The sequence below is a fragment of the Rhipicephalus sanguineus genome, chromosome 3, assembly GCF_013339695.2.
Source record: "Rhipicephalus sanguineus isolate Rsan-2018 chromosome 3, BIME_Rsan_1.4, whole genome shotgun sequence".
NCBI classification, from domain to species: Eukaryota; Metazoa; Arthropoda; class Arachnida; order Ixodida; family Ixodidae; genus Rhipicephalus; species Rhipicephalus sanguineus.
This window is the reverse complement of record NC_051178.1, coordinates 186,286,483-186,312,052: the sequence shown is the minus strand read 5'-3', so window position 1 is coordinate 186,312,052 and position 25,570 is coordinate 186,286,483. Positions and strand designations below refer to the sequence as shown.

General features: G+C 47.1%; 1 protein-coding gene across 1 annotated transcript; it reads left to right on the top strand.

The window, feature by feature from the left end:
• On the top strand, positions 1–24,047 carry LOC119386186 (organic cation transporter 1-like). The gene is made up of 8 exons (XM_037653524.1): positions 1–336; positions 12,802–12,995; positions 19,017–19,146; positions 20,525–20,649; positions 21,267–21,382; positions 21,594–21,775; positions 23,027–23,244; positions 23,933–24,047. Exons 1-8 carry the CDS (start codon positions 1–3, stop codon positions 24,045–24,047), a joined length of 1,416 nt encoding a protein of 471 aa, XP_037509452.1.
• Positions 24,048–25,570: the final 1,523 nt, after the last annotated feature.

Below are 25,570 nucleotides of genomic sequence, written 5' to 3'. Positions count from 1 at the left end.
ATGGAGTTTGAGAGAGTGCTTAAGGAAGTGGGTGGCTTCGGCCTCTTCAACAAAACCATCATGATGCTGGCTCTGGTTCTGGCCACGGGAAACACGGCGCTTTCTTACTTCTTTCACGTTTTCCTACTCATCGCGCCAACTAGCCAGTGGTGCTTCGTGAACGGCACTGCTCTCGAAGACTTTGATGACTTCACAGCGCTGCCGCAGCAGCGCTGTCAACTGGTGAGCATGTCCGGCAACGGCGTAAACATTACCAGCGTCGACGGCAGTGCCCAGACGTGCCCAACGGGATGGAAGTTCAACCCAGCCGAGTTCTTCACATCAGTGGCGATGGAGGTGTGTGCGCATTCGCAGTTATATGTGAAAGTATTCGGTTGTTGGGTGTTGATTCTAAACAAATAACGTTGCAATAGGAATTTGGCGGTTGTCCTGTTCGAACGGCCATGCTTATACTTTTTTTTCTAAGTTAATTCGTAAAAGACAAAAGTTCCGGAGAAAATGGTGGCTCGAAGAGATGAAACATCTTTGAACAGGGGTATGTCGCTGGTGCCAATGTTTCGCCAAGTGGTCTTGTCTTCTTCAAGGAAGCAGCTGCCTACCTTAGCGCGTGTAGGCCGTTGCTTCCTTGAAGAAGACAAGGAAGACAACATTGGCACCAGCGGCATACCACTGTTCAAAGATTTTTCACCTTTCTTGTTTTAATTTCGCATTATCATGCTTCTGTGTCCCAGAAATGTTTTCATTCCGAGTTGCTTTCGAGTTGCTACGTGGAGCAACAATTAAAAAAAAAAAGCAAGCGCATGAACTACAGCAGATAAAAAAAAAAAGCGCCAGGCCTGCGCGAAAAGCGCAGCACAGTCACAACGAAAGCTAGAAGAGCAGCATTTCTAGAACCCGCTATAAACTCTCTTGTGGCTACTAATACAAGTACATTAGCAACGTACCCACTACGCCACAAATCAAAATTTTTGGGAAGTTGGGAAGCACCCACCACGACATTATTCGTTCTTCTGCGGAGGAGCGAGGTACCATCTGTAAGGCATTATGTGCATTTTGTTGATGCGACGGTTGATGACGATGAAGAATTATGGCTGAGCCCTTTGTAATGGGTTGGAAGCTTTAAACGACCCACTAGTTACGTAATTCATGTTGTGTGACGCCCGGTCGTTATTTAACCGTCCCACCATGCTTTATAACCTACGTTAACCGGAGAAACGAAGAGCGAGAGAGAGAGAGAGAGTGAGAGGGAATTGACTTTATTGAGAGCCCGAGGAAATGGATCATGAGAGCCTTATGGGCTTTCTTGGCAACCAACAGAAGTGCACTTGCGAGGAACCTACTACGCTATAAATCATCATAAGTTTTATGAAGTAGGGAAGCAGCCACTATGCAATTTTTCGTCATTCTGCGGAGAACCGTGGCACTCGCTAAACACCTGTCAGGCATTATGTGCACTTTGTTGATGCTGTGGCTGATGACGATGAAGAATTATCGCAGAGGCCTTTGTAATGGGTTGGAACATTCAACAACCCACTCGTTGCGCAATTCGCATTGTGAGACGCCCGGTTACAGAATTCGCGTTTGTGTGACGCCTTGTTGTTATTTTACTTTTCTGCCACACTACATTACATGTAGTGTGGCAGAAAATGTGGTTACTTCCCGACATGAAACCTGTATAGGGTCTTTTTGCAACGCAGTTTCGAGCACCGGCATGGCTCTGAGGTAGAACACTGGGCTCCCACGCTGAAGGCCCAGGTTCGAACCTCGTTCCATCCTGAAAATTTTTTCTTACTTCTTTTTTTTCTTATTTCGTGCGATAGCGATTACAGACACCGGCGGCGGCGGCGGACAACTACGGCGCCAAAAACGGCCGTTGAAATGATCTCATAACAGCTTTCGCTGTAATGAGAAGCGTATAAAGCGTACTATGTTAGTGTTTTTTAAGTGTTCCACTGAACAACTTAATGAGATATCCTTAATGGGAATCTTTAGCATTGTACAAGTCACCGTACGAGAAAAGAAAGATGCAAGTCCATAAAGCAGGTGAACCATTGGTTTCCTAAGCTGCAAGAGGGAAAAGACACAGAACGCACAAGATAATCGGAGCTGTGTGTATAGGTTCGCTCAGATGTCAGGGGCGACACAGCATCGCTGACCCAGCCGATTTACGGGGCCCATAGACCGACATGAATTAGCCTGCCAGCTGCCTTTAACGCTGATGTCAACTGTGACCGCTGTCTTAATATATTTCATTGTGACGTAAGATACTTTGCCAATAGATGTGCGCATCAATTGCCTCTACTTACGGTTACGAATATATTTTTTTTTTACTGTTCCAGGTTGGCTTAATATCCAACTCAGTCTGTCGTGAGAAGAGCTCTTGAAGTCATGTAGGAAAACAGTAGCGGCCTTTCGATACTTAGACCAATATGTGCAATGGCTAAATTCTCGCTAGCCTCTCTTTTTATATAATTTGACGCTGTGTTTATTTCCCACAATTTCCGAACTGACGTACAGGCCAAAAAGAGCATGAAGGGCAATATTTATCACTTGACCTCTACTCGTAGACAAGGTACTCTCGCGCGAAACGGATAGTGGTCAGCGCAATGTCTGCAGACACAAACGCCTGAGTGAAATAATTGGCGCTTTATTCTTCTGCTTTTCTTTAAAATATAAATGCATGGGTTGCTGCGGATAGCTTGAGGTTGAAGATACTTTGGCTATTCCGTTTCAATCTGCGCTCGAGCAATGATACTGAAAGCGGTAACTGATTTCCTTCCCTGAAACATGAAATGCCCTCACGCGGAAGATGTCGCCATCTAATTGTTTCCCTAGAGGTTCAACTTTCTTGGCACAAAATCAGCAGCTTATTGGCACATGCAGAATTTTCGAAATAAAGTCAGGACAAATGTTTAAGCCCGGCAAATATAAAATGTAGTATATGCAACAGAAATAAATAAGTATTCGCGGGACCAGAAGACGTTGGCTACGTTCGTGGTAAAGCAGTAATACGGTAAACAGAGCACCGAGAACCGCTTCACATGAAAGAAGCCGTCCAAACAACGTTCCAGCCGAAATGAACGGCACCCGGCACTCTGTGACGTTTCACGTGGTCTGTTTGCTAAACATGCACTTTCTTTAAGAAAGCTCCGTTGTATACAGTGTCCAGCTCAAGAGGAACTTAGCTTATTAGGAGCGGAGCTAGTTAAGCTTTTAGTTGCACCGGGTAATGATAACAGGGATTATCATCATCATGAACCAGTACGCGGTCGCTCCGCCCTCTTCTTCATCTTCCGCTTCGCTCCCACAACACGTGCGCTGATTTGTCCGGCGTGGAATGCAATAAATATGATGTGCGAGTCCGCTATGTGAATAAAATACACGTAACACCCCGTAACAACTAGTCACGCGACTAAAGTAACGGAACATCACGCAAATAGTCGCGCGATAAAAATCACGTAACATCACGTAACATCAGACTGTATCTCATTATTATTGAATTTTGTAATCTTGCTATTGCTACTGTCGATGCCAATCAAATGTTTATGTTAACATTGCATAGGAGGTCCCATTTCAGTTTACACTACGGGACCTCCTTCTGTATATCCTTATCTTGTACATTGTGTTATGAATGAATAAAATTTTGATTGATTGATTGATTGATTGATTGATTGATTGATTGATTGATTGATCTAGTCACGTGAAAATTTACGTAACATCACGGAACATCTAGACACGTGAATAAAATCATGTAACATCACGTAAGAGCTAGTCACGGGACCGAAAATCACTTAACATCACGTAACAACTGGTCACACGACTAAACTCACGCAACATCACGTAATAGCTAGTCACGTGACTAAAACCACGCAACATGACGTAGCATCTAGTCATGTAACTGAAATCATGTACCATCACGTAACAACTAGTCACATAACTAAAAATCACCTAACATCACGTAACATCTAGTCACGTGACACGTTCCCACAAAACACGCGACAACCAGTCACGTTACTGAAATCACGTAACGTGAAGTAACAGTTATTCACGTGACATGCTCCCGCCATAAACCGCCCAACTAGTCCCGTCACTAAAATCACGTAACATCACGTAACGGCTAGTCACGTGAAATGTTTCCGCCGAAACCACGTAACAACTAGTCACATGACTAAAATCACGTAACATCACGTAGCTAGTCACGTGACATGTTCCCGCCAGAACCACGTAAAAGCTAGTCACGTGACATGTTCCTGCCAAAACCACGTGGCGTGCGTAGCGTAGGGAACCGACCGAAACCGGAGAATAGCCAAGTGGAGCCATATACTTAGCACTATTAGCAAAAACTTAGCATCTCTAGCAGAAGCTTGGAATTAGCCATACTAGCAAAACTTAGATAGGTCGAACACTAGCTCCGCTGTTGGTTCCAGCCTTGCGCCTCTATAGTGCAAGCTGCGAACATTTTTTATAGTTATAGACACCATGCGCCTGGAATTAAAGGTTGAGCCGCCGGAAAAGGTGAACAGGATCTGGTGGCGTGATATGAAAAATTGCTTCATGACTTAGAATTGCTCAGTACGATACCTCATCGGTGACATTTATTAATTAGTATTTTCTTTTCTTTCAGAACGGCTGGGTGTGCACAGAGAGCTGGAAAACATACACCATCCATACAGTTTTCTGGGCGGGATCAATGACGAGCTACTTTGTCTCTGGTCTTATAGCCGATAGGTATGAACGACAGATTTTGTTAGTGTTTGCCTTGGCACGCATTCGGAAATTGAGGGTGTTTTCGCGGCCTTGTATTTTTTTGCCGTTTTAATTTCTTCCGTTGTCCACGTGAGCCGACTAATAACCGTGAATATTGTTTCTTGTGCTAAAATGACGAACTTATTTGGGTGAATGAAATTATGCAGCGAGAATTAATATTTTATGACATGCGTTCTATGGTGTTCGCAGTGACCTGCCGCAATATTATTGATTCACGAACGTGTAGCTATTCGAGCAACTAAAGTTGCTATAACAGCAACAGATATTTTAATAACGGAGGTACAAGAGTCACTTTAGATAAATGCGTAACTCCTTCACGAAATGAGTTATTCGCACCAACAACATGAAATGCATATTATGCGAAGAGTTCGCTCAGTTATTATTGGTGCCTTAATCTTTAGAAATCAATCGTGCGTTATGATGAATGATGATGACTGTAGGATTTCAGGTGCATCGCTTTGGGCGACCGTAATCGGATGGCAATATGTCAATTCCTTCAATATGTAATTATCCTTGCACATTCAAGGGGTCCTGAACGACCCATCGGGCTTTGTGAAAAACCACTCTATACGAACAGCTAGCACTGCCATGAGCAGCTCTGGCAAATCTTGCAGTCGTGTGCGACAAGGAGTTTACAAGCGGAGCGCGAATTCGCCACATGCTCAAGCGCCCTCTCTTCATACAGAGGCCTGTGATCCCGCCCTTCGGAGCTGCCGGCGGCTGCTGTATGGCGTCATGCAGTAGACTGCTGCTATTGGCCGATAGTCGGCATTAATCAAGAGCGGCGATTGGACCTGATGCGCTTCTTGCCACGGGGTGCCGCCACGTGCTGGCACCGTGCTCTATAGTATGCTAAAATCACACAGTAGCAACACTAGCGCGCACCAGAATCCCACCGAAAGTGCACGAAGGCGTTCCATGACGCGCGTTCAAGGTCATGACGAGCGCTGACGTAGCTTCTTGCCCATCGCCCCCCCCCCCCCCCCCGATACGTGGAGCAATAAACACCAACACTGTGGTCAATCAGTGGTTGTTTGGAAAAGTGGTTCAGGATAAGGGGACAGTAACTGGTATTAACGAAAAGCATACGCAGAAAGCACTAGCGACTTAACTGAACAAATTCTGCTTCGAAGGAACACCAGACGTGCAGTGAGAAATATAGGCGTGCGCAGGGTTCCCTTTCGGGGGGGGGGGGCGAAGGTTCATCGCAGCGTCCCCCTCCCTATTATATCAATGTATGGGGCAGACTTCGTGCCCCCCTCCATCTTAGGTGACTAGGGGGGTCGGCCGCCCTCCCTGCCCCCCCCTCATCCCCCCCCCCCGTGCGCACGCCTATGGTGAGGAATCTGCCAGATGACTTCCACGAAAAATGAGTGGTCACAAAAAGAAAAAAATATTCACAGCATATCCACGGGTGAATGATGAAGAGCTTGGGCGAAGATCCTGAAGCAATCATCGTTACACCGCGAAATCTTCAGTGGTTTCGCCCAGCAGTAATCAAAGCGGTAGCCCAGTACATCATCAAAGACGTGACAAACACTGTATATATTTATACAAGAAATTTTATTAATCGTAAGTGATAGCTAGACGTGGCTTCCGTTCCCCCTTCATTATAACGGCTTTATGGTCGGTGAAGTGATGGATCGGTGATGGGTCGTAGTGGGATGTTTGCAAAGACGAAGTAGTGGGCAGTTTGGAAAGGTGGCTTCCGTTCCCCCTTCATTATAACGGCTTTATTGTCGGTGAAGTAATGGATCGGTGATGGATCGTAGTGGGATGTTTGCAAAGACGAAGTAGTAGGCAGTTTGCAAAGGATCGGTGATGGGTCGTAGAGGGATGTTTGCAAAGACGAAGTAGTGGGCAGTTTGCAAAGGTGGTTACGCCGGACAACGGAGACGTGACAAGGTTAGACTAAGAGGAGCTTCGCCCCTAAAAAAGGCGATCCGCCGGCATTCGCGAAAAAGCGACATCTCTAGGCGTCTCCGCAATAGCCCTAGTTTGAAAACACCGTCAGTCTCTGAACAATATCGTCCTTAGTTGCCTCCCCAACAGTAACAACTCTAGAAAATGTCATGATTGGACTCGAATAAGCGTGTGTTTTTCTAACAGCTGCGCGAACAAAAAATGAAGTCAACAACGTTGCTGGCAGACTATGTATGTGAACGTTCACGTCAGAGCAGCATTGTTTAACACATGTGTCCCGTGCATATGTGTACCGTACGAATGGCACTGAGAAATGAGATGGGAAGTTAAGGTAAAAAACACAATCGCGTGTACCACTGCGCTTGGCAAACACTATTCATTGGATGCCAGAAGGGCCATCATACACGAGACACAGTTTGTAACTGAATGACCCAGTGTAAGTGTAAAGAGAAATGTGGCACGAAGTGCGCAGATTCTTCCTTTTATGAGTATGTTTTGTAATGTAGCGCACGCCGTTTATCACACGACAATAAAAATGCTGTCACACACATACCTTCGAAGGAAGGTTAAAACAAATTCCACTTCAGTGCGCAGCAGATCCTGTGCATTGCTTCTCTTTAAACGAGAAGGCTGAAGCAATACTTTCTGAGAGAATTGCATGTATAATTGGGTGAAAAGAATGCATTAAACCCGATGTTTAGAACTGAATACCCCTGTTTCCTAAGCAGTTAAACGACGCATGACGAGGAGGAGGATACAGAAGGTTACGGTTTTACCGCAAGGGCGAAGCAATGAATGCGACAGCAACAAATTGGGATGTTATCAGAATTGTACGTAACGCGTTACAAGTAATCGATTACTTGTAATCAGTTACATTTTCTTGTAATTTTTAATATAATCGATTACTTTTTAGAAGTCGTAACGTTCTGAGTAATTCAGTTACATTTTCTCGTAACTGATTAGCGGTAATCCATTACTTTTCTTTTACAAATTCAAGTTGTAACCAGTCTTCTACGGCTGTTTTCGTCACGAAAAGTATGCGACCGCTCTGTAGGGACGCTCCGTCCTGTCAGAAGGGGGATCCCTACAGAGTCTATTTTTTCACATTTTTCTTGGCCGTGCCTGCAACGCCTTACCCGAGCGCCAGCAACATCGAAGCGCAAGGCTTCATAGAGGGCATCGGCACTAGCATCGAAGCTCTGAGCATCTACGAGCTGGTGCGCAAGGTGTTCCTACGTTATAATACCGCGCTTCCCTCCACTGCATGCATTGAGAGAGTATTCACTGTAGCAGCTGACCTCTTAACGAGGAAACGTGGAAAAATAAGCGACGACAACTTTGAAAAACAACTCCTGTTGAAAGTTAACAACGTGTAACACTATATCACACAAGCCGCAGTAAGAATCCCAGCCTTCACGCAAGCCTCCAGCCTTCTCTCTACCATGTAAGCCAAAGTAGTTCGTTGTAGCTTGAGTAAACTTGTGTTATTGTGTTACGGCAATAAAATTCTGAAGGAAAGTAACGCAAAAGTAATCGATTACATTACTGTAATTTCTCAGTTACATTTCTGGAGCTGTAGTTGACCACTGCCATCAATTACATTTTAAAGAAAGTAATTGTAATTGTAATTGGCTACTTATTTTCTGTAACGTGTACAAGTCTGAATGTTATACGAAGTAAGGCTAGCAGCTAGCTCCTTTAGCATGAAACCTCATGTAAGTCAACGAAACGCTGGCGTAAGGAAATGTGAGCGTTTCCTTACGCCGACGGCGAGCTGTTCAGTGAGCGAAGCGACTTTCGTGCAGTATCCCTTCCACGCAAACTGAGCAGTGAGAACACAGCAGGCACCAAGGTATGAACCGTCTGCTGATCACCGTCGAAATAGCACACGCCCGACCGCGCCATGTCGGTAAAGGTACGCAGTTCCTGCCGGAGCTTCCGAAACCCCTCGCCACCCCCCCCCCCCCCCCCCCCCTCGGCCCCTCAATAAGTCTCGCGCGAAGCGACGGAGCTTGAGTCGCGATCATCGGTACGCTTCTTTATTGAGCTATCGGTTTAATGTAGGCGCCATGTACATACAGTACTTACATATTGAGATATGAAAATGTAGGGCTAAATAATGCACATACTTTCATATGTGCATTACTTAAGAAAGGGAAATAAAAAAGAAGACAATCGTGATTTCTTTCAGTTCCATTTGCAGAGTGGAACACAACCGTATGACATACTAAGGCATTGGGGCGGTTGCAATAGCCTGAAATAGAAAATAAGACGCGAATACTATCAAACTTGAGTGCAAGTATCGAACCGGCAGCACGGACTGACAGACTGCCTGCGGAATACGTACAGCGGGGATGGAAAGACAGGCGAATATGCGGCATCTGCATTCTTTGCTGTTGCGCATTCATTTTCAAGTGGTTATAGCCTGGATGACATGAAGAGACGGCGTCATCCATGCACAATAAAAGACCTTCTAGCATCTTTTTATTGCCACCACCGTTAGGGCGTGATGAAAACAGCACGCCGCTATGTTCGCGTTTCATCTTGTCCCCCTGTACCTGTGAAAGCCTGCAAGAAGCAAAAATGCAATTAAACTCGGATGAAAACACGAATTCGTGAGCTTCGTGATATGCGCGGCCGTTCAGCGCCAGCTTCCCGTAGTCTACTTGCACAGCGCCACCACGCGGCAGCGGCGAGCGGACGCGGAGCGCGCGCTCGACGGCCCGAGGAGAGCGTTCGCCCAGGCACTGAAAAATAGAGGAGGCGCTGCCCGGACATACTGATATGCCTTCGGCATCACTGAATAGCGTTCAACATGATGAAATGCGACTGCGATGATGAATGCGACAGCTTACTATGAAATGCGATAATGAAATGCGACAGCTTACTATGATGAAATGTGAATGCGATGGCGAACGGATAGTGTACGAAGGAGCCATTTGATTGTTTATATGCATGATTATTAATTCATTATTTATTGATTTAGTTTTTCTCCATTTCGAGTGCATACTAAAATAAAAACACCACGGAATGACAGCGTATCAGTGAATGGCTATTCGAGCAGCTGGGACGCACTAAAAGTTTCAGTGAGCAGTTTATCTTTCTATGGTATTTATATATACCTATATCCGTCAAGCTGCTGTTTCCGTACGTAAAAATTATGCTCAGCGTAAAAGCGGAAAGCACGTTTGGATGTCGAACTCGTTGGCCATTAATAGACAGCGCGAATAGCTGCAGCGGTGGCATGGCAGTACAGACATATCCTGTACGTTTCTTGACGTCACAGCTCATTAATCAAACAATGGTGTAGCTGAATTTACCCGCGAGTTGCAGCACCTCAGAGATATCACCGCGACACGTGCGTTCACTTGAGCTTGCTCGCACGTGCCTGACTGAGATTTGAAACCCAAATACATTTTAATCGCTTCCTGACGCCCACACACTCGCACGATAACCTGAGTGGGTGAGCGGAAAGCACGCGCCTTGCGTTTCACTACATCGAGGGGCTTTTGCCAGAACTGCTTTGAAATGCGTATAAAAAGTTAACTAAACGGAAGCTTTTTGGATATTAAGGCGAAAGCCTTATATGTTTGATGTGAACGTGACCTTGAACGAACAGAGGGCGTGTCGTACGAAAAGTCACATGACCATCCGCGCGCCTCGTACACGCGAGTTGCGCATTTGCTGCATCTTAGAGAGGTAAGAAACAGGTGCTTGGCCTAAAGTCACGTGACCACCCGTGCGCCTAGTGGCTCGAGGCGCGCGATCTGTGCGTGTGCGGCGTTCGCGTGATATAAGGGCATGAAGACGAAACCGGGTGGCTTCCTCCTTCGAGTCGTTTTAGGCGAATACATGAGGGAGCCTGTGAGTTATCTGCATCTATTGGCATGTGGTAACCGGAGTCGAGAATCGAGTAGTGCGTGACATGGGAATTCAATGCTTCAATACTCGTAGGAATTCATGCGCTCACGTCTTCTCAGGAGCGCACTTCTGGGGACCGGAACTTGAGGGGCAGAATACGTACAAGTGCCCATTAACTTAAATGAAAGCCAACAGTGACGGTGTTCTCAAAACGTAAAGGTTTATTTCGGTGCGCTGTGGTTCACGGGAACTACAAACTGAGTTTTGGTGTGGAATCTCTTGTGCTTAAGGGAAAATGTGACGCAGCACACAACAGCGCAAGCAAATAAAGGGCTTTCTGAGCAGTATGTTTCTAAACAGACCAATTACACGACCTAAAGCATGTCATTGCAAGGAGTTGCGGAATCAGGGTATGTTCGACTCAATCGGTCAGGGTACCGAGCGAGTAATGTTCACCGCTGCTGGAACCCCACATGTATGCCGTTAGCGGATGATGCTTCGCGAACGAAGGCGCATTCGAGGATAACGGGAAAGTGCCCGCGGGACAGACCCTCGAAGCATCCCTCCGAGAGAGCGAAAGTCGACTCCGCGCGACGCCGTTCCAATGCCAAAGAGAAAGAATAAGTGTACTGCACAAGAAGCATTCCAGTACACTGCAGATTAAGAAGCCTATTCGTCATGGCGCTCCCGCCACTCGCTGGCAGCTGGCGTCACCGCGGTAGTGCTGACGTCATCTCTCGCACTGCTGCGCAAATACACCGACCGCGGCGTGATCGCGCATAAAGCAAAAGCCAGCTTACGCAAGCCATTTGGGAATGTCAATATAAGGGGACGCAAGCATCCCCACATGTCACTGGCGTATTTAGGCGGGGGGGGGGGGGGGAGGGTTCCACCTCCCACCTCCGAAATTTTTGAATTTTGCATGCGTATATATACAGGCACATTCAAGCGCACGCACGAACATGCATAACGTGTGTGTATACACACACACACACACACATATATATATATATATATATATATATATATATATATATATATATATATATATATATATATATATATTATATATATATATATATATATATATATATATATATATATGGTCGAATCGCCCCCGAAAAAAATTTCTGGCTACTACGCTACTGCCACATGTGTATGTTATGTTCCGAGCTACGTGTATTGGAGAAGGTAAGTAAACCAGTAAAAATTGTAAGAACTACTTCCGCAAGTATATTTTTTATTAACGCAAGGATTTCAAGTAAGCATTCATATTTAGCTATAGATGTCTCCGTAAAAGCTGCATGCGCAGCTACGCTAGAGCACAACGAAAAATTCTACGCCTATTGTATTGTACTGTTTACTTGCTAAAGGTCTCTTAATTTGAATAACTAATCTTCCGAATTGTAGCCTATGTCCTTTAAACTTAGCTCTCCTTCCTAATTTCGCAGGATTGGACGACGGAAAACGGCTCTGTTGCTCATAGCAGTAGGTTCCGTTTGCAACCTACTGGGTGCCTTCTTCTCCGATTTCGTAAGCTACACGGCACTGAGGTTCTTTGCTGCCGCAGGAGCGTACCCAGTGACGACAACGGTCTTCGTGTTGGGTATGTATTGCAACCCCCTCTTATTCAATATTACGACATGCGCTCGTCCCTTTGTAGAGGCCCTCAAATGAAACTCCTACACAATCTGTCCGAACAAAATCGCACTCCTGACGAATGCGCATTTGCACGAAGTTTTTATTAGGTATAACTTTACATCCTCAGTTCCGCGACATAGCTCAGGCTTATAGCCATGAATTAAGTTGCATATCAGCTTTCGCTTCAGTAAAGTCCAACTTATCTTTAGCGAACGAAAGTTAACACATAATTATGCGTGAGGGGCAAGAAAGAGAGAATAATGGGTAGAAATATTTTCTTAATAACAAGGAGCCAATTTCTGTTCGTTCCTTCTGTCCAATCGATCATGCGATGACAATAAATTCTAAGGGTGAACTGATACATGTCCGCCTTTAGTAAATGGTTTAGAGTTGAGATGACACAAGCAGAGATTTACATAGAAGACGTTCTTACCGATGAGTTACTGGCTCATGGGATTGCGTAATTGTCGGATTTCCTTATAGTGCCGGCGTTCAAAACGGGGACGTTGTGTGTCACAGCCTTGCGAGTCACGTGAGCGCATAAGGGTCGGTTAAACTACGACCAAAGCTGTTCTTATCCAGTGTAACATTTCTCGGACACGTGTATAGCGTTTTGTGCGGGCCATCCACGCAGTCATGGAGTACACCGTAGCTGAAAGGAGGACGCTGATGGCCTTCATATGGAGCCTCACCTGGACTGTATTCGGCGTGATGGCACCTTGGTACGCCTACCTGCTACAGAACTGGAGGGCCCTTACCGAAACGACGGCGTGCTTCAGCGCTGTTCTTTTCATGGTCACACTGTGAGTAGTGCTCCATGATATCTACTTAGTCCCTACGAGGTCACCCCGTTTAGCCGGTTTGTGAATTTGGCTAGTGTTGCGCTTCATGGTCACACTGTGAGTAGTGGTCCATGATTTCTACTTCGTCCGAGGTCACCCCGTCAAGCCGGTTTGTGAACTTCGATTATGAGCAAATTTTGACCATGTGGTGTTTTTTAACATGCACCTAAACCTAGGCACACGAGCCTCTAGCATTTTGCCTCCATCGAAATGCGGTCGCCGCGTCCGGGATTCGATTCCGCGACCTTCGGGTCAGCAGTCGAGCACCATAACCACTAGACCACCGTGACGGGTGCGAAAATTCTTCGTAAGAGAAAGAGTCAGCCTATCATGATATCGGACATATCATTAGTGAATGCAGCTAGGTGACGGCAGAGTACACTTAAAAAAAAAAAACAGGCTTTGCGAATGTGGTGCCTGTTTATTTTTAGGGAGTCGCATAGGAAATTTCCTGCGGTTCGAGTAGTTAGCGCCAACGACTATAAATAAATGCCGCTCTGCATAATAGGCTAAGCCCTTCACGGTGCCAAGCAGCACATATTTGCTCATGTTGTTGTTAGGAGCAAGTAATGTTAAACGCGGATAATGCGTCTTATCTTACGCGGATGGCGTGCAGTAGGAGGGTTGTGCGACGCCCTAACCGACGATGGAGACAACCAGGGGCGTCGCCATAAATTCATTTTTGGGAGGGGGTTCAACCATACTTTATGCATGTTTGCGCGTGCGTTTGTATGTATGCATGCATATATACGCAAGAAAAATAGAAGATTTTAGGAAGGGGGGTTGAACCCCCCCCCCCTTGTCTACGCCCTGGAGGGAACGGAAGCTATAGGTCTTTCCAAGGCCCGAGGCGCCAGAGCTGCAGCAGCAAAAAAACAAAACAAACAAACAAACAACAACAACAACAACAACAACAACAACAGTAATAATAATAATAATAATAATAATAATAATAATAATAATAATATAATAATAATAATAATAATAATAATAATAAAGAACCCTACTGCCGAATGCATACAAGACTTAAATCGCTTGCGTTGATCCAGCCGCAATTGCCAACTTACAGCAAACATGAAAACGCAAATTGGGACAAATGATCTGTCGGACTTGAAGATGGTGACTTGAAGACAACATCGTGGTTTAGCCCCTCCGTGCTGAATACTGTGAATAATTATATTCACAGAATCGTAGGGATTGTGTTTTGGGTTGTTTAGTGTCCGAGACACAATCCGGCAATTTACGAAAGAAAAGAAAAATCACTGTGCATAGCAAACAACTGCTGTTCCGTCAGCATAAATCATATCAGATAACAGCGTGGAGAGTTGGGCGAGTTGGTACGAGTTCATTGTGGTCGAAACTGCGCAATAGGACGGGACACGAAGGGACGGGACACGGGACACGTTTGTCTTGCCTTTCTTCGTTTCCCTTCCTATTGCGCAGTTTCGACCACAATGATATCAGATAACAGAACAGAGAGAGAAAGGGAGGAAGAGAAAGACACGAACACACGAATGAAGGAAAGGCAGTCAGTTTAACCAGGCTGTCCGGTTTGCTAACCTACACTGTACAAGAGCCCTTTCAGTACCTGCCAGCGAAATGCCAACCTCACTTCTTGAGCTGTCGTACCGTGACCGGTGTACAGGTGGTCGACAACCGAGGAGCGAGCGCTGGGCTGACTCGTGAGTTACGTAAAACATCCATAACAGGAGCACAAAGAAGTTTCACAATTCAGGAAAAACGCAAGCGTAAATGTTTGAAAAAAGCGCGAAAAAACCCCCACACACAACTTCCTTCAACCTAGACCGCAGTATTGTGACGACACAATCCATAATTCCAGTATTGGTTCAAGTGGTGAGTTAACTTGTGTACAGTTGTCGCGAATGAGTATGTCCGGAGCCACGAGGCAGTCAACTTTGCCCCTTCCTTGATCCAATGCAGAGCAACACGGCCTTACTCTGACCTCACGTGCTGGTTACTATAACTGCCGCCGAGTGGGCACTCTCATTTCGCGTTAAGAGATCACCTAAACAAAAGTACCACAAAAGCAGCTTCTGGAGCAGACTGTTAGACTGGCCTGAGCTGGACACGTTGATAGGTTCCATAGTGTGATACGTAACATACAGTGCCAGTTGGCTAACTCCGAAGCTGACTTTCCAGGATGAGTGACTGTTATGGTTTTCTCGTGGCGGCATGCATAAATTAAGAGAGAGCACAATGCACATTATTGTTTCCTAAGGACCACTTGGAGCGTTTTCGCAGTTTTCCTGTAAACTTATCGGCTTGATATCTCGCCTCGCGAAGCTTTGAACCATAAATAAATAAATAAATAAATAAATAAATAAATAAATAAATAAATAAATAAATAAATAAATTGTAATGCCGAGAAACAAGAGACATAGACACAACGCCTGTTCAATAGGCCGGCTGTTCTATTGTCTGAACCTCTTCTTCCTCTGCCTCGATCTCACTACGACGCGCCCGAACATCGGAGTCTTTGTCATCACACTCGGCCATGACTGCAAGCGCGCGGAGCTGCCGGCAGTGTCTCTGGTGGGCGGCTTTGGCTGCATCGCAGTGGACGGTCCCGGCCACGCTGTGACTTGGCTCGTGGACCTGCCGTAAATGGGTCTGGTGGCCGACCCTGGCTGCATCGCAGTGGTCGATCTCGGCCACGCTGCAACGTCATCTGACCGGTAAAACATGCTTCTGGCTGCCGGGTTTGGCTTTGTTCCAGAGGTAACGGTGGACGCCGCATGCCCGGAAGAGGATGCCGGAACAGCATCCGAGGAGGCCCCGTAGGAGGCACTTGGGGTGGCTTCCTTTCTGTTACGTCCGCATGATTGTCAGAATCGGAAAGACCATCCGGACAATCGTTTCGAACATTCTGTGGCTTTGGGAGGACTGAAAAATGCTTTTCTTCAGCCAAATTCTGCACGTTAGCAACGGGGCGCTCACTCTCTTTCTTTTCATCGACGCCCAACGGCTCTGGAGGTGGTATAGGTGGCTCTTCCGGCGCTGTGCTTCTGAGTTCCCCTGCTACATTTTCTGGCTCACTTAGCACAAGGTGTCCATCTGCGCACCCGGTCAATTTTTGCGCTTGAAGTCGGGGATGTGGCTCCGACGAGCCTGAAGAGACGTTGCTGGTGGCCATGCACTCGTCCGTCTCCTGAATTGGTAGCGTGTGAAGCACCAGAGGAGCCGGCACATCCAAGTCCCGAAGGGAAGATGAGCTTGGGGAACGCGTTACCAACTGCTGTGGCGAGAATGTTGTCTCGAGTTGTCGTGGCGGTAAGCTGCACTGCGCAGTAGCAGCCTCGAGGTGGTGCCCCTTCAGAGCTCCGTCCTCGGTAGCGGTGAGGTTGGACTGGGTGGTGGCAGCGAGGTGGTAGTCAATTGGTCCAAAGGCAGCTATGAGCCTGGTGCTCCACTCGGCCCAGGATTGCTGCCGCACGCCTTCGTACCTGTGCCACGCCGCGGCACCATTCCGAAGGCGGTCAATGGCCACGCACCACTTCTGCTGGTCCGTCCAGCACTCGCGAGCTCCGATTGCGTTTACGGTCGCCACCCAGTCGACGGCGTCGTTCTGGAAACCGTGGAACTCCGGTAGTTCGCAGGCAGCCGGTGATGGTGCTACGGTAGGCGAAACTCCGGGGCATGACGACGCCAACCAGTCGAGTTGGTATGAGAGCTCCGTGAGGGCACACCGCAGCTCTCTGCGGCTCTCGGGTGAGCTCTCTTCATGGTCTTGCGAGGCGGCGGCGGCCAACGCGGCATTGAGCGAGTGCAGTGCTGGCAAGGCGGCAGGACACAGCACGGAGATTGACGCCGCCAAGGCGTTCACCGTGACTCGGAGTCGCGCGATGGTGGCGGAAAGCTCGGCGACGCTCTCGGGCGATCCGCGCGTGGTGCCTGTGGTGACGTCCGAGGAGTATGACACGATCAGCGTACTCACAGAGGAGGGACCCTTGTCCGAGGGAGCTTGGACAGCACCCCTAAGCGGCTCGGGTGCCGATGGAGTACTGAGTACGCCGTTGTCGCTGCGGGAAGCGTGGACGGCATTCCCGGGGTCCTTGCCGTTGGAAGCGTCAATCGCGTTCCGAGGTAACCGGTACCCGTGCGATGTCGTGTCATGAACTGGTACTGCGGCGTCGATGAAGGAGGGTTGAGCCGCCGAGGAGGCCTGGACGCCGTCCACGGACGGTGCCTGAAGCGCCGACAGATTGGCAGGTGGTGGCGAGGAGGCATGTACGCCGTCCCTGGGCGAGAGGAGCCCGTGCGCATTGTTGCCGCGAAGTAGCACGTCACCGGACAAGTAGTTCCCCGGAACCACAATGGAGGCCTGGACGCCGTCCGCTGGTGGTGGGATGGATGCTTGCCGCGGTGATCTACTTGCGGGTTCCATCAGCGAGGAAGCGTGACGGCGTTCCTCTGGAAGACGCGTTGCCTCAAGCTAACAGCTGGGGTTCGCCGAAGCCTTTCGACGACTGCGCCATTGTAATGCCGAGAAACAAGAGACATAGACACAACGCCTGTTCAATAGGCCGGCTGTTCTATTGTCTGAACCTCTTCTTCCTCTGCCTCGATCTCACTACGACGCGCCCGAACATCGGAGTCTTTGTCGTCACAAAATAAATAAATAAATAAATAAATAAATAAATAAATAAATAAATAAATAAATAAATAAATAAATCACGCTTCACTGCAATTGTACCACTTCAGCCGTTCCACTCAGAACCTGTCTAATGGTTACAAGAACACAGCGGTCTCTGGCGCCTGGCTTAGAGTTCTTAGTGTCCCACAGTCGTCAATGCTTGCCGTAAACAGGCTACGCGAGCAGTAGAAGAGCATTAATATAGATACCATGTTAATTAGCGTCGACGAGTGAGTACAAAAAATCCCGCTTTATCTCTTTTCTCGGGGTTATACGTTTGACAAGGCAATGCATAACATGCACCGGTAGCGCAGCAAATGACAAGCGGGAGATTCGTCGGTTCAGTAAGTTACTACTCGGGAAACACACATTCAACAAGAAGTGCATTAAAAGTTAGTTAATCCAAAGTTCTCAAGTGAGTGAGAGCCAGAAGAATGGCAATATATTCATTATTACAGCCCGATCTAGGTTGTCGCCTTGCTCATCGATGTCAATGAAGTCGATCATTTCGGATCTTCGTTTTATTTTGCAGCTGCATATCTTTGCTTAACCTTCAGCAACCTCCAGCAACTTCCAGCTCACTATGTTGACTTCATTAGCAGCGATCAGGCCGTATGAGCGGTTCACCTGTGAGAGTTAGAGAGGTGCAGCTCACACTATCTGGTGGCGCTATGCAAGCGCGTGTGATCGTCGACGCCAACACATTCCGCAAAAATGGAAGGGTGTGCGCTGTGAGGCTTAACGTCCCCAGAGGTCGCAATTAAACAATGCATACCATTAGCCTTAGGAATCGTTTATTCTCATCGGTAAACGAAAACGAGGCGCAAGATAAAGGACCGAGAAAAATTCCCAAATGCATGAACCCATTTTGTGCGATAATTTGGACGCCATGGGATGCTTGCCTGGATGGTATTCGTGCTTGACGCTGCATATATGTACGTATACATATGTACGTACCTGTGTACGTGTGTATATGTTGAAAATGTGTGTGTGCCTTTGTGCCACGGCGTAGTGTGTACGTATTGCGCAGCTCGGCATTCCATTCTGTCACTTGTTTCTGGCGCTAGCATCAAAATATGAACCAGCAATATTCAAGGAGCTTAGACTCGTCTTGCTTAATGCCACTATATATAAAAAGAGGCGGCATGGGCAATGAAAGACTTTGCAAGCTGCCGCTTTGTTTACGTCTATACTTCCTTCGTCAAGATCTTCCTATGACTATTCGCACATTTCAGTTGAATGCTCGAACTTCTATTTTATTCAATTATTTCCAACCAATTAGTGCTCTCGCCATTTATAGGCGCCCTCTTGTTTTTACATATCTTTAGGTGGCTTCCCGAATCCTCCAGTTGGCTACTGTCGGTAAACCGCAACGAAGAGGCCTTCACCACTCTCCAGAGGATCGCGCGCATCAACGGCAAGGATGTCTCTCAAGAAAAGTTCGCCATATTTTTACAGGTGCGTTAAATGTGTTTTGTGCGCACTTGCGCCCCATCAACACTGTTGATGCTGTGAATTGGTTAGCTCCCCAGCCTTTCCCATCTCAACTGTTTCCTTCTTTTGGGTGGCCTGAGACGGAGTCTTGGCGTTGGCGAACGAGGAGCGAATAATTTTATAAATTGCTTGAATCGCATCACGTAAAATTTGCAGAAAGAAGTATTATTGCTGGTAAATAACTTTCGGCGTCCCACAGACAGATTGGGAAGTCTGGTGGCGACTCTGCTCTTAAGAATTTGCCTATCCGTCCTTAAATTTGATTGTTGAAGCATAGTCACTGGTCCGTTATCATGAGTAACATGCGCGACGTCGGGTTGTAAGGTCGCCCACGTTACAATCCTTCATCTGCGTAGCCTCACAACCCCTTCGCGTAAGGGCGCTTCAGAGAGATGCAGGAAAGCGCACTTCGACAGCGACGACACTACGCACGACTGCGCTTTCGTGATGTATTTTATTGCGATAGCAATTATGTGGGCAATCCAGGAGCATTTTCGCCATCGACGTTTGCCGTGAGGTTCCGTATAAAGTCCAAACTGACAGCATATTTTCGCGCGTCGTATGTTGTATGTGCGAGTGAAATCGTGCGAAGGCAGTCGACGATCGCGGATCAAGCGGAGAGGAAACGCGCCGGCCGTCTTTCACAGCGCGTAAGGTTCATGGAGTGGGGGAGGGAGTCCTGGAGGGGGGGGGGAGGCTGCGTTGCCCTGGTAGTAACTGGGTACCTCGATTGGCCGGGTACGGTCGCGCGGGCCCTACCTTGGTAGGGATTAGCAGACGGCTCATACCTTTGTACGTACAGCTTGTCATCCCATGTGACCGCTTTAGTAGTAGCTGGGTAGTAACTGGGTACCTTTAGTAGTAGCTGTGTAGTAACTGGGTACCTCGATAGGCCGGGTACAGTCGCGCGGGCCCTATCTTGGTAGGGATTAGCAGACGGCTCATACCTTTGTACGTACAGGGTGCTCACCGCTCAGTTTGCGATGAAACGATAGACAGCGCGAAGGTCGCTTCGATCTCTGCAGCGGCCGCGTTTCCTTACCACAGCGTTTTGTCGATTTAAGCCAGATCGGATGCTAAAGGAGTCAGCCGCTAGTCTTACTTCGTGTAACATTAAAATCTGTTGTTATCGCATTAATTGCTTCGGCCTTGAGGCGGAACTGACTTTTTTTGTACATCAAGCACTGCAATACTTTTGGTGCGTGGATTGTCGTCCCATGTGACCGCTTTTGTTACTGTTTGACAAATTTGCACAGAGTGACGACAATGCCAGTGACGTGAGTACTGTCACTGCTAACCTACGTTGCGCCTTTAATTACTCCACTCACTCCCCCTTTCACAGGCAACAGCTAATGATGTGCAGACACAGAGGGACGCCGAAAAGCCTCCAAGCTTCTGGCATGGTACCATGGCAATGCTGAAGTCTCCTAACATCCGCAAGATTTCGCTGTTGATATACGTCGCCTGGTGCGTATTCAATTCACAAGGTTACGAGCAGGATGTTAAATATGCGTGGCCGCTGCGAACGTGATATGTCCGGCGGCGATTCATTACGCTTTCGAGAAGGACAATAGTGTACAGAAAACATAAAGTACGCAAGGATGCCGTACATTGCTGGGTTTGTTCTGAAGTTGTCGACATAACGAGAGTCAGGGATTGCCAGGCCATTTCGTATACTTCAAATAATCATGAATTTCTTCACTACTTATTCTTAGGATTATAAAGGTTTGCAAATTGAAAGATAACTGGTGTAGTGTCAGTGGCAGTGTATGAAAAGACAACTTTGGTCTAGTTGTTTTCGAATGGATCGATAGAACACGCGAACAAGAAAAGTACACTGAAGAGTGTGAAAGCGAAATATGCTCAAGATTGTGTTAGTATATCACAAGGTCATAAAAATGGCGTTACACTCTCATATCAAAAAAGACTCTTCAGGCCTTCTTTTTTCTTTCTTAATGAAAGAAAAAATAAGGATAGCAAGATTTCGTTCATTGATGGCTGTTCCGTGCAACTGCCAGATTAACGAGGAAAACGAACCCATTAAGGAAGGCTCTCACAGCTCCTGTTGTCTTTGTCATGTCTAGGTTCATGATCAGTATCTGCTACAATGGGACCACCGTGCAGCTTGGAACACTTAGCTTGGACTTGTACACCACCTACTCGGTCGCCTTGGCGTTCGAGCTTCCTATGAACATTTTCTGTATGTTTTCACTGGACGCACTTGGGAGACGCTGGCCCAATAGCTTGTCTATGCTCGCTGGTGGAATCATCTGCCTTCTAATGTGGATGTTCAGACAACGTGAGTGACGCCATTTGCTGGTAGCATTGTTTTCTTGCTATTCTTGCTCTCGAAGCGAGGGAGCTGGTCGCCAAGAGCTTTCTTCGCTGACCTGGCAACCACTTGTCCGCAGGGTCAGGCACTTTGACTCTCATCATGGTGGCCCTGCTGACAATGTCATTCTCCGGCGGCTACAATATCACGTACCAGGTGGCGTCCGAGGTGTTCCCCACTGTCATCCGAGGCCGCGCCGTGCTGCTTCAGAGAATGTTGGGAGATGTGGGCAGCCAGCTCGGAGCCCAGGTCGCCTCCTTGGTATGTACCGTCCGAACTTCTCTAGTATTTGGCCATTTTAGATACCAAGTGCATATTTTCATGAGCATACCTATACAACAGGTTTAGTTGCGCACAGCGATGACTGTTGAACTCATGACTGCCGACTTTCCTGGCGCCCTTTAAACACTTTCTAATGTTTCTGAATACGCTGTGACCAACTTCGTAATATCAACTAATATGGTCGCGTTTCGGTATTACTACTTGCCACGGAAGGTAAATGGTTTCGGCCGGTCAGTAGGTCGGTCGGTTTGTTGGTTGATTGGGTTTAACGTCCCAAAGTTATTCGAGCTATGAGAGACGATGGAGTGGAGGGCTCCGGATAATGTGGACCACCAGGAGTTCTCTAACCCACTAAAGTCGCACAACACATGAGCATATAACATCGCCCCTTCATCAAAATTGCGACCACCGCAGCCGGGGTCGAAACCGCGTCGTCCGGGTCAGCAGCCGAGCACCTTAACCACTATAGGCAACCGCGGCGGCCTAGGTTTATATTGAAGTACACAAGCATCGTCGTTGAGAGAAATTGCACGGTTTTAGTCTGATAAGTACTACAAATGGCGTAGCGTACGTTTAACGATTTATTCACCATCACATTTCTTCAAGTAACCGGTAGTATTTACCATGTCTTCGGCGGTAGTAGCCGTTGTCCGCCACGCGGTGGTACGTACAGTGATTACGGTGCTCGGCTGCTGACTCTGCTGACTCGAAGGTCGCGGCGGCCGCACTTCGATGGAGGCAATATGCTGGAGGCCCGTGTGCTGTGCGATGTCAGTGCACATTAAAGAACACCAGATGGTCAAAATTTCCGGAGCCCTTCACTACGGCGGGCTTCATAATCATATCGTGGTTTTGGCAAGTTAAACCACACATATTATTAATGGCAGGCGTCGTACACTCTAAAAAAAAGGTGTCCTTTGACTCTTATTTTATACATGTGAGAGTCACATGTGTAACACTCTCTTTAGAGAGTCACATTGACTCTCTTTTGGAACGTCGTGCGTCCCATGAATCTCCTAAAGAAACTCAACGTGACTCTCTAAAGAGAGTCAACGTGCCCCTCTAAAGAGAGTGCTACACATCTGACTCTCACATGTATAAAAGAGGAGCCAAAGTTCTTAGAATTTAGGCTGGTCCTCCGCGGCTGATCCCGCCCGATGATCGCATTCTTGGACTGTGTAACTTGAGTCAGGTCAGAATGCTGTACGCTTCATGTAAATGTCTTTCTAGGCTGTGCTGGACGAGTACATTCCTTTTCTGGTGACCGGAAGCTTGGCCCTGGTGGCCAGCGTGCTTTTGTTCCTGCTGCCGGAGTCGGCGGGCACAGCCCTTCCGCAGACCATCGAAGATGGCGAGAACTTTGGCAAAGGACAGGGTATCTGCTTCTGCCCGCTCTTCGCCGGTGAATCACCGGCTCCGGAAAAGGAGAAGCCATCCTTGAATGAATGGTGAGTGCGTGCATTCTGGAGAAACCGGCGTTGCTCCTCCGCTCCCTGAAATGGATGTTTGCTGCACACCATTACAGTACGTACAGGTAATTGAAACAAGCGTTTGCTCTTTACAATGTTGCAGCACTCAAGAAGCAGGTTCAGTTCCGTGATATTTTAAAGCTGTAAAAAGATCACGGCTAATTAGAACGCAATGTAGAATTTGAACAACGTATTTGATGCTTATTACTACAAAATATTTTCGTATGTATCGAGTAGTTTCGATTTCTCCAAGTGGGCACTGCATGCTTTACGCCACAATTACGCTGTTAAATATAGCGTATTTGCGAGCATACTGGCTTCTACTGCGTCCATCAAGCCGCCATAAAAACAAGTGCGTTTTCGTGTGTGCCTACTATTGTTCTCCAGTTCTCTTTGCTCTCTGAGGCACGTTCTTGAGCCCCGTGTAATTAGCCAACTTTTCAGAGAAATGCTATTACAGTAGACGTCGAAGTTTCGGCTTAGAGACACATCTCATACTTCCAAGATATCCGACTCTTCGTAAGTTTGTCCGGAAAGCACATAGACAGTAGTTAGAATGAAAGCACTGAGAACATTCGGCTCAGGACTGTGTTGCGGTTGGCCCCCAAGCTAACCTTCGATGACAACTTGTTCCACTGGTGTTTATTTATTTATATTTTTTGTGCAGGACTGGCATCCTCTCACTCCACAAGAAGAATATGCCGGTGACCCAGAAGCCTGCCAGCAACAAAGGCTTTGAACATGACTTAGTTGTACCAACAATATACAATTCAATTAAGTGAAAACTTTACAGACATTGGGTGTGCTGAGCGTGGCAACGTGCTGACGGTGTTGTTATCGCAGGTTCCGCCACGGTGAGCTTATGTCACCTCGATCCTATAGATATATATATATATATATATATATATACAGCCATCTATGACCACTATCAAAAGCCCTTGCAGAAAATGTGCATGGTTAATGCTTAGAGCAAGGGCATCATACCGGCCGTGTCTTTCTTACGACGGGGACCCCCTGTGAATGTTTGGGATAGAACGGGCCTTTTTTAAACACGTACGAAAATGAAAGCCAAGCCATTAGCACAAATGAATACACAGAAATGGGACAGCAAAAGCAAAACGCAATCACTCACGAACGTTATTAGCAGACGAGAGCGTGTTCAAGAGGTGAATAATTTTCTTAGCAAAGATGCTAGCTACTCTCCAGGAGAAGCAAAACCTAAGCGGAACGAGACGCTCTTGCATAAGAGGATTATCCACCGTACTCAGTCTCTTCTTTCGTTATTCTGTGCACTCAGCTTTCTAACAAGGTAAAAAAAAAGGACTATATTTATGACCGAAAAAGAAAAAAAAAAGACTGTCCTGCTTCTTCAATCAAACGAGAAACCATTTGTTCGTGTTCACGGTAAAAAGTGAATTGGAATATTCTAAAGTAAGAAAGGCCGAACTGACAAAATTTGAAAGCAAGCCGGATTTTTATAGGGCCTCATAAGAAATAACATGATTACCCTCCGGGATTTTTTCGTATTTACGAAAAAAAAAATCCCGGAGGTTAATCAAGCATTTGCTCGACCCACTTCGCCCACAAGCAACCATACGTGTTTTATGCGAAACGAGGGCAAAGTGCTGCGCCGCAGGTGCCGTAATACCCGACGCTCAAGGCAGTGCATTCTGCGCAGTGGGGATGATGCACGGCGAACAGCTGCTGCGTGCAAAGATGGTTTTCTTTTTTTATTTTCTTTTTTTTTTGCACCTGCGCCAACGCATCTGCTCAACTTTATCAGGGTGCAGGAAATGAAGAAAATACTCATGCTGAAACTCAGTCTTGGCTTATCATAATTCTTGGCTTATGTGTCTGGTGGCGGCACTCGGCGTTCGCGCGCCCTGGTGTATTCCTTGGGTTAACACAAGTGGGAGACGTCCCTCAGAAGCTCGCTTCTCGCCGGCCAGCAATGGGCTGTCCAGGAGGTCCATGAAGCGGCCGCCAGGTATTCTCTGTCGGTCCCTACGTGGGAGACGCCCGCTACGCGCTGAGCGCGTCCTGCAGGACGTAAATAAAGTTTTTCCAATCCAATCCAAATCCTTGCGTTTCGCCGCACTGACGAAGCCGATCACGGAGGCCAAGCAGGAATAAGTGTGTCGTTGAGACCTGCTCCACCAGGTGCCTCAACGATCCCAGTTGCTCACAAGAAAAACCGTCTGACTTTTCAATGAACTCATTCAATTAATTTTCATTAATTATCCCCACAGTTGAGTGATCCTCATCTGAAGTAAACGTATGCTCCGATATCCTATGTATCCAATAT

What these genes read in the sequence shown, in the direction of transcription:
- LOC119386186 (XM_037653524.1), top strand. Translation starts at nt 1, where the DNA reads ATGGAGTTTGAGAGAGTGCTTAAGGAAGTGGGTGGCTTCGGCCTCTTC. An exon ending in AGTTCGCCATATTTTTACAG is followed by an intron (nt 19,147 to 20,524) that starts GTGCGTTAAATG and finishes CCCCTTTCACAG; the next exon opens with GCAACAGCTAATGATGTGCA. An exon ending in AAGCCATCCTTGAATGAATG is followed by an intron (nt 23,245 to 23,932) that starts GTGAGTGCGTGC and finishes TTTTTTGTGCAG; the next exon opens with GACTGGCATCCTCTCACTCC.